We start from the raw sequence: 10,068 nt of genomic DNA, 5'->3' as shown, positions 1-10,068 counted from the left end.
AACTGTCAAAAATTAAATACAAAGAAAACATATTAAAAGCAGCAAGGGAAAAACAACAAATAACACACAAGGGAATCCCCATAAGGTTAACAGCTGATCTTTCAGCAGAAACTCTGCAAGCCAGAAGGGAGTGGCAGGACATATTGAAAGTGTTGAAGGAGAAAAACCTGCAACCAAGATTACTCTACCCAGCAAGGATCTCATTCAGATTTGATGGAGAAATTAAAACCTTTAGAGACAAGCAAAAGCTGAGAGAGTTCAGCACCACCAAACCAGCTCTACAACAACTGCTAAAGGAACTTCTCTAGGCAAGAAATACAAAAGAAGGAAAAGACCTACAATAACAAACCCAAAACAATTAAAAAAATGGGAATGGGAACACACATATCGATAATTACCTTAAATGTAAATGGACTAAATGCTCCCACCAAAAGACACAGATTGGCTGAATGGATACAAAAACAAGACCCATATATTTGCTGTCTACAAGAGACCCACTTCAGACCTAGAGACACATACAGACTGAAAGTAAGGGGATGGAAAAAGGTATTTCATGCAAATGGAAACCAAAAGAAAGCTGGAGTAGCAATTCTCATATCAGACAAAATAGACTTTAAAACAAAGACTATTAGAAGAGACAAAGAAGGACACTACATAATGATCAAGGGATCGATCCAAGAGGAAGATATAACAATTGTAAATATTTATGCACCCAACATAGGTGCACCTCAATACATAAGGCAAATACTGACAACCATAAAAGGGGAAATCGACAGTAACACATTCATAGTAGGGGACTTTAACACCCCACTTTCACCAATGGACAGATCATCCAAAATGAAAATAAATAAGGAAACACAAGCTTTAAATGATACATTAAATGAGATGGAGTTAATTGATATTTATAGGACATTCCATCCAAAAACAACAGAATACACATTTTTCTCAAGTGCTCATGGAACATTCTCCAGGATAGATCATATCTTGGGTCACAAATCAAGCCTTGGTAAATTTAAGAAAATTGAAATTGTATCAAGTATCTTTTCCGACCACAACGCTATGAGACTCGATATCAATCACAGGAGAAGATCTGTAAAAAATACAAACACATGGAGGCTAAACAATACACTACTTAATAACGAAGTGATCACTGAAGAAATCAAAGGGGAGATCAAAAAATACCTAGAAACAAATGACAATGGAGACACGACGACTCAAAATCTATGGGATGCAGCAAAAGCAGTTCTAAGAGGGAAGTTTATAGCAATACAATCTTACCTTAAGAAACAGGAAACATCTCGAATAAACAACCTAACCTTGCACCTAAAGCAATTAGAGAAAGAAGAACAAAAAAACCCCAAAGTTAGCAGGAGGAAAGAAATCATAAAAATCAGATCAGAAATCAATGAAAAAGAAATGAAGGAAACGATAGCAAAGATCAATAAAACTAAAAGCTGGTTCTTTGAAAGGATAAACAAAATTGATAAACCATTAGCCAGACTCATCAAGAAAAAAAGGGAGAAGACTCAAATCAATAGAATTAGAAATGAAAAAGGAGAAGTAACGACTGACACTGCAGAAATACAAAAGATCATGAGAGATTACTACAAGCAACTCTATGCCAATAAAATGGACAACCTGGAAGAAATGGACAAATTCTTAGAAAGGCACAACCTGCCAAGACTGAATCAGGAAGAAATAGAAAATATGAACAGACCAATCACAAGCACTGAAATTGAAACTGTGATTAAAAATCTTCCAACAAGCAAAAGCCCAGGACCAGATGGCTTCACAGGAGAATTCTATCAAACATTTAGAGAAGAGCTATCACCTATCCTTCTCAGACTCTTCCAGAATATAGCAGAGGGAGGAACACTCCCCAACTCATTCTACGAGGCCACCATCACCCTGATACCAAAACCAGACAAGGATGTCACAAAGAAAGAAAACTACAGGCCAATATCACTGATGAACATAGATGCAAAGATCCTCAACAAAATACTAGCAAACAGAATCCAACAGCACATTAAATGGATCATACACCATGATCAAGTGGGGTTTATTCCAGGAATGCAAGGATTCTTCAATATACGCAAATCAATCAACGTGATATACCATATTAACAAATTGAAGGAGAAAAACCATATGATCATCTCAATAGATGCAGAGAAAGCTTTTGACAAAATTCAACACCCATTTATGATAAAAACCCTGCAGAAAGTAGGCATAGAGGGAACTTTCCTCAACATAATAAAGGCCATATATGACAAACCCACAGCAAACATCGTCCTCAATGGTGAAAAACTGAAAGCATTTCCACTAAGATCAGGAACAAGACAAGGTTGCCCACTCTCACCACTCTTATTCAACATAGTTTTGGAAGTTTTAGCCACAGCAATCAGAGAAGAAAAGGAAATAAAAGGAATCCAAATCGGAAAAGAAGAAGTAAAGCTGTCACTGTTTGCAGATGACATGATACTATACATACGGAACCCTAAAGATGCTACCAGAAAACTACTAGAGCTAATCAATGAATTTGGTAAAGTAGCAGGATACAAAATTAATGCACAGAAATCTCTGGCATTCCTATACACTAAGGATGAAAAATCTGAAAGTGAAATCAAGAAAACACTCCCATTTACCATTGCAACAAAAAGAATAAAATACCTAGGAATAAACCTACCTAAGGAGACAAAAGACCTGTATGCAGAAAATTATAAGACACTGATGAAAGAAATTAAAAATGATACAAATAGATGGAGAGATATACCATGTTCTTGGATTGGAAGAATCAACATTCTGAAAATGACTCTACTACACAAAGCAATCTACAGATTCAATGCAATCCCTATCAAACTACCACTGGCATTTTTCACAGAACTAGAACAAAAAATCTCACAATTTGTATGGAAACACAAAAGACCCCGAATAGCCAAAGCAATTTTGAGAACGAAAAATGGAGCTGGAGGAATCAGGCTTCCTGACTTCAGACTATACTACAAAGCTACAGTAATCAAGACAGTATGGTACTGGCACAAAAACAGAAATATAGATCAATGGAACAGGATAGAAAGCCCAGAGATAAACCCACGCACATATGGTCACCTTATCTTTGACAAAGGAGGCAGAAATGTACAGTGGAGAAAGGACAGCCTATTCAATAAGTGGTGCTGGGAAAACTGGACAGCTACATGTAAAAGTATGAGATTAGATCACTCCCTAACACCATACACAAAAATAAGCTCAAAATGGATTAAAGACCTAAATGTAAGGCCAGAAACTATCAAACTCTTAGAGGAAAACATAGGCAGAACACTCTATGACATAAATCACAGCAAGATCCTTTTTGACCCACCTCCTAGAGAAATGGAAATAAAAACAAAAGTAAACAAATGGGACCTAATGAAACTTAAAAGCTTTTGCGCAGCAAAGGAAACCATAAAGAAGACCAAAAGACAACCCTCAGAATGGGAGAAAATATTTGCAAATGAAGCAACTGACAAAGGATTAATAAAAAAAAAAAAAAAAAAAAAAGATACAGTGAATCACACATTTTTCCTCTTAGAGCTTGGACACTATTGTTACTGGTGAGACAATATCAAGAACATTCTCTTTGACCATTACTCACACAAACTGGCGATGCTCTCTTTCCCTATGATGTGTAAACACGCCAACTTGGAGAAACGAACAGAGCGCAGATGTGGTTGTGAGAGGTGGCGTACGGTTGCAGAAAGCCCAGATGCACAAGTCACCTGAAAAGGCCACGTAAAACAAGGACAGCTGTTTTTTTATTGCAGGATGAGTGTGCAGACCACGGACACTACATTCTTCTGTAAAAACCCTGCTCTTCTGAGACTCACAACTCAGCTCTACCTCCCTCCCCTACTCTTCACCTTGTCCTCCAGACAGTACTTCACTTTCACTGAAGATTCAAACACCCGGCTCTCAGGGTCCACCCAAGGTGCAATCCCTGGGCTCAAGGTGCAAACTCCAGGCTCTCAGCTCCTGGACTGATGCACACATGAACACCCTGGTTCTTGCCAATCACTTTGTTTTTGTTTTGTTTCCAGGAACCAATTTCTGCTTTTAGGGTCTTTTTGGTTGCCAATCAAGAAACTTAACTTGAACTATCTTAGGCAAAACGTAGGCATTTATTACCTTGACAATGAAAGGTTACAAAGAATTGGGATAAGATTGGACCTCAGGGGGAGTTAGAGGTAGGACACTTTCTCTAGTTTTGTTGTTAGAATAAAAGTGATCCTTTTCCTTTTGTTTCAATTAGAAAACCTTAGGTAAGGACCCGGCCCCGCCTGGATCACATGCCTCACACTTGTGCCCAAACATATGAAGTACACATTGTGCAGATGAAGTAGCATTGGCAGCCCTGCAAGAACCACATGGTGGGAGTGGGAGCAACAGCTTCCAGAATCAAGTGGCTGTTATTCCCAGAAGGGAGGGCAAAACAGATATTCTCCTTAATCACTCTGATTGTAATGACTGCACAGAACAGAAATCATGCACAGAAATTGGTATCTTGGATTCTACTGCCAAGTTCTTAGGTTCTAGATTTAGAACTCCTAAATTGTCAAAATTTTCTGCTGACTCTGAGAATCTCTCTGTTGTGCCCATAGTCCAAAGAGAAAAAAGAGATGATATAGGTTCCTCTTTGGGGAGTCAGGGTAGGAGCAGACAGAGGAAACAGCGTGAAAAAGCAATTGAGGAGAATGGAGAACAAGTTTACCAGGAAACTGTAGTATGATTGTCAGACAATGCTGATGGAGGTGCTATAAACCTAAATGTTTGTGTCCCACCAAAATTCATGTTGAAACCTAATTTCCCAATATGATGATATTTGGGGTGGGGCCTTTGGGAGGTGATTGGGTCATAAGGGCAGAGCCCTCATGAATGGGATTAGTGCCCTTGTAAAAGAGCCCTCAGTGAGCTCCGTTACCACTCCCTCCATGTGAGGACACAGCCAGTAGACAGCTGTCTATAAACCAGGAAGCAAGGTTCACCAGACACTGAATCTGTCAGCACCTTAACCTCAGACTTCCTAGCCTTAAGAACTGTGAGAAATAAATGTCTTGTTTAAGCTACCCTCTCTACGGTAGTTTTTTATAGCAGCCCAATGGACTAAGACAGTAGGTAATCATGAATGTATAGTAGATCCAATTTGTCTTACATGACTTTTTCTCTAGCAGTATTTGGCTGGTGGGGTGCAAACATGGAAAAACTGGATTGTGGCTTCATAACAGGGTGGAGGAATTTCTTTGAATTTTCTATGTAAGGTAGAAATGCAGATGAAGAACACAGTTCAGGGTATTGATAGAGAATGTTACGATTAGTAATAGAATAGATTGTAGAATCTCAGCTGGATACAAAGAGACACAAAGAAAGGCAGGCTCACGGATTGGGAGAAAGTAGATGAGAGAGAGCTGCGGGGGTTCCCACTTAGGTCAAAGAAGAGTGGTAGGAGGAATAGTTAAACATAGTAATACCAATATGTATTTATCTGTATACTCAAATAGAAAATATATACATTCCTTTACTAGGATAGCCCCTGCACTTACAAAGAAACATTCTTACTCAAAAATGACATACACAAAATGATGTAGCTATGATACAGTTTATTCTAACGTACTAAACTAATAAAATAACAGAACAACTCATTTCTCTGGGGAAAAAAACAAATTCTATATATGCAGGATTGGCTGGATTGACCATAATGTAAAATATATTAAAAATATTTAAGTACACCACACCTAATAAACCTTTCTATGTAAACAGTAGATACTAGCTTTGTTAAATGACCAGACATTTGGAAAAATCAAAACACGGTTGTAAAACAGATATGTAAGTTAAGGTTCCTGGAAACTTAGAAAAAGACTGAATTGTTATGCTTTTACCTGTACAAAAAACATTCTTCAGCCTTTCATTTTCACCTGTATTTTCTTTAACAGAATTAAGCCCCAAATTTAAAGGCTTAAATTCTTTTGTCCTAATGCCTCAGAAATATCAGATTTTCCTTCAAACCTGTTGCTGTCTGAACAGGAGCAGACCATTTGAAGGGTGGGAAAAACAAAGATATACAGATTTCACTTCTGTGCTACGCATGCAGATTTCTGCTGAGGAAGGGTTCCTGAGTTGGCTACCAGTTCACTCAACTTAGTTCAAAAACATAATAGCTGGTTACAGGATTCAACTGGCATTCTTATAGCAGCAGCAGCTCTCTTTATCACCGAAAGTCAGTTAGTGACATTCAGCCCTTAGCTTAATCTGCACAAATGCAATTTGGGAATTCTGCGGTATGACGTTTGCATATTTAAATGTAAAATGCAAAATTCTGAATATGAAAGAATTTATTTTTTAAATACACAAGTTGTTGTGTTTTCTCTATAGTTACATTTTCCATTAACAAATGAAAACCAAAGTGGCAAAAGGAGCTGAAAATTTTGCATGTTCCAAAATGAGAGAACGGGAAAAATTTCGTATATAAAGACATGACTGAGGTAAGCTTAAACTGTAAGAATAATTGTTTATTCTTGTATGTAACTGAACAGCAAAACAGCCGTGTCTGAAAGCACTGGATCAGTCTTCCTGAGTCCTTCCAAGTCATGATTCTACATGGCTACAAGGAAATATTTTTAATAAATGCAATTTGTCATCAAACAACTAGTTTTTACATTCTTAAATAACCAACTTTACTATAGCAATGATTTAAATACATGTGCTATTAAAACAAAAGTTATAAACATACTCTGAATTTTTTTCTTTGCCTGTCAGATAATATTAAAAAGAGATTCCACAACTTCTTGATTCCCTAAGAACTAAGAACCAAAACACTAAACATAATAAATAAATATGAAACCTGGAAGCCAGGAAAAGGGGATAGAATACTGAATATAATAAACCAGTGTATTAAAAATCCAGTATTTCAGTATTAAAATGTCATCTCAATACAGTTAGGTTTATTGCTACGATAAATAAGCTTCATGTTAAGGCACTTGTAATCACCTCCGAGAAAGATTTGGATTCAAAACAAAGGGAATATGCAATATAAAACTTTTTTTCTTGCATTCTGATGTCACTACCGATATGTTATCAATTTTAAATGTAAGTTTTTGTATGGCAGTAGATGAATGTCTTTGAACATATTTCCTGAATATAGTTAAAATGTTTATGATACTATGATACTTTAATGAATGTATATGGTACCTTAATTAAAGTATGTGACAGTTTAATGGAAAAATAGGGAAACCGAAGTGAAGATGGATGGCAAAGGACTAAATATCAGAAATAAGACAACTTCTAAGAAAAAAAAATATATTGTAGGGACAGTGAGTATGAGCAGATCTTGGCCAAGTCATTGAACTTTGCTGAGCCTCATTCTCTCCATCTATAAATTTCAATCCTGGGCTCCCCTGGTGGCGCAGTGGTTGAGAGTCCGCCTGCCGATGCAGGGGACGCGGGTTCGTGCCCCGGTCCGGGAATATCCCACATGCCGTGGAGCGGCTGGGCCCGTGAGCCATGGCCGCTGAGCCTGCGCGTCCGGAGCCTGTGCTCTGCAGCGGGAGAGGCCACAACAGTGAGAGGCCCACATACCGCAAAAAAAAAAAAAAAAAAAAAAAAAATTTCAATACTACCTGCTTTGTCAAGCTCATAAGGCTGTTGTGAGATCAAATGAGGTGATGCAAAAACACTCGGCAAACTATGAAGCCTTGAACAGATAAATGGTATTATTATAGGCCAAAATAGCTCAAGTTTCTGATATCCTCTCTAACAGATAAAGTTATGGCCTGTTCCTTTTGCATCCACTTGAAAACTCCCAGTTTTAATCCATTAGATAGTTGTGGAATGAATGGAGCAAAAATTTATGCAAAGAGAAAATTTCTAAACCTTATTAACCAGAATTGTATAAAATGATTTGCTGTGAGTGGGGAACCCCACTGCTTGCTTGGGTTCAGGCTACCTCTTGACAGTTCCCTACGATAGAGGGAGCAGACTTCTCAGATGCTGGCCTTTCCTCAGTCTCCCTAACCATCTGCTATCATGCAGCAGGCATCGTTCCATAAAAGAATTAAGTCTCATAACAGCATATAAGAGTTGTGGGAGTATAAGAAATATAGCTGGGGTCAATCACAGGTACATTCCTCAGCTTGGCACAAAGTTGAAATGGTTCAATAATCCCTACCAGGTTCTCCCTTGCTTGGTCCACAGGCCCTTCCTCCATGTATAGAACGGTTATCTAGGCCAGCTTTTTCCAACCTATGTTCTGAAGAACAATAGTTAGGTGAGATGTTAACAGGTGAAAAACAGATCTTTGTTAAGTAGGTTTGCAATATGCAGGGGCAAATCAGTTTATGTACTGCAGAATTTGTCAGTCTTTGATGTACTGACTATACATTCTAAAGAGGAATGGAGTGTACAATATTTCCCAAACTCATTTGACCACAGAATCTCTCTCCACCACCCCACAAAATATCTAGAGGGGCTAACAGCTTTTACAATACTCTTTGGGAAATGCTATTCTAGCTAATTCACCCTGGTTTTAAACATTCCAGGGCTATGTCTGGCTAAAATTACCCTTTTAGTTTCTGAAGGAGCAGAATCATTTTGCTTACAAGGTCAACTATCATGATAACCTCCTAGATTCCACTCCATAAGTATCCTGCCCGAAGCAACTTAGAACTAAATTTCCTTAACTACACACTGAGAAATTCAAAGAAGTTATTCTCATGTTAATGAAAATTATAATCTTTTTAAGGAAATCTTTATGTTCTTCCTAAAACCTTAAAAATACAAAGATCTAAGTCTAGATCTTAGGACCTAGAATCACAATTACTTTGAGGAGATGGGAGTATTTTATCACATCACTGCAATTAATACTATTACTAACAACAACAATAATAATAATAGGAGGGGGAGATGGAAGGAGGAGGAGGCTGCAACAGCAGCATTGGCTAAGAACTGATTTTGCATCTTAATCCTCATACACACTTTATGAATTTAGGACCTACTATTACATTCCTTTTAAAGATAAGTACACTGAGGTTTAGAGAGATTAACTGATTTACCAAGGGTCACACAAAGTAGGACAGAATCTCAAACTCTTATCTGACCCCCCACGCCATGCTCTTAACAAATATAATGCCATCTTTTATTTTAGCGATGAACAAAAGCATTTAGAGGTCATACTCTGACTGTTAAACAGGAAGATTAAAGCATATTTCTATAAATGCAACTTGATTGATATTTGGATTTCCTTTTGAGCAAAGTCCTGTGCCCTAAAGAAGATGTTTTAGGGTTTTTTTTTTTTTTTAAGCAGAGAAAAATAGACTGCTATTTACCAATGATAAGTTTAGATACGTATGGGGAGGGTTTTAAAAATCTGCATCTAAGGTGAAGACATTATCTGTAGTTTCCGCCATAACTGCAAAACGTTGATACTCTGAAACTCGTTTCTCAAAGAAATTTGTTTTCCCCTCTAAAGAAATGTTCTCCATAAAATCAAAGGGATTTTCTGCTTGAAAAACCTGAAAAGAAAAGAAATATTGTTAGACATTCTGAAGAAGCCAAATTATATCCCACAAGAAGAACAATAGATAACTCAGGTCTCCCAACACCTGTCTAGTCACCTTAAGATCACACTATTCCCTAGGGTCCTGGAAGCACTCAAGGCTGATACATTTTAAGATGACTAAGATCACCTATTAACCTCTTAAAGAAACTATACGAGCATCTCTGGTATTCAAAGAAGCAGAAAGAAAAAAAAAGACTATTTTAAAATGGAAATGAAAGATTTAATGCCAAACTAAAATGACTAAAATGTCTTCACAGCTTGAGAAATCTAAAACACCATAGGTATTATAGGCATTTTTCACAGGTATTACCATTAGATAGTCACATCTACATGATACTACAAAATATTAAATTACCAACAATGTACTGTGGACATAAATATGTTTCTTAGTTCATAAGAGAACATATAATCATCAAATTGATGTTAAGGGACCATGATTGGGGTAGACAGAATAAATGCTGTCCATAGTAACCCCAAACAAAAAGTGG

At 37.3% G+C, this 10,068-nt stretch overlaps 1 protein-coding gene across 1 annotated transcript in view; it reads right to left on the bottom strand.

Moving 5' to 3' along the window:
- Positions 1-5,716: 5,716 nt before the first annotated feature.
- Positions 5,717-10,068, bottom strand: part of RRM2B (ribonucleotide reductase regulatory TP53 inducible subunit M2B) — a 37,445-nt gene continuing 33,093 nt past the window's right edge. The window contains exon 9 of the mRNA XM_082674855.1: positions 5,717-9,533. Within this exon, the coding sequence (XP_082530981.1) occupies positions 9,381-9,533 (153 nt within the window). The 3' untranslated portion in view covers positions 5,717-9,380. The remainder of the gene's footprint in view (positions 9,534-10,068) is intronic.

This window comes from Grampus griseus (assembly GCF_964374135.1).
Source record: "Grampus griseus genome assembly, chromosome: 17".
Taxonomy (NCBI): Eukaryota; Metazoa; Chordata; class Mammalia; order Artiodactyla; family Delphinidae; genus Grampus; species Grampus griseus.
The sequence above is the reverse complement of the archived record's forward strand: the minus strand, read 5'-3'. Positions and strand labels throughout refer to the sequence as shown.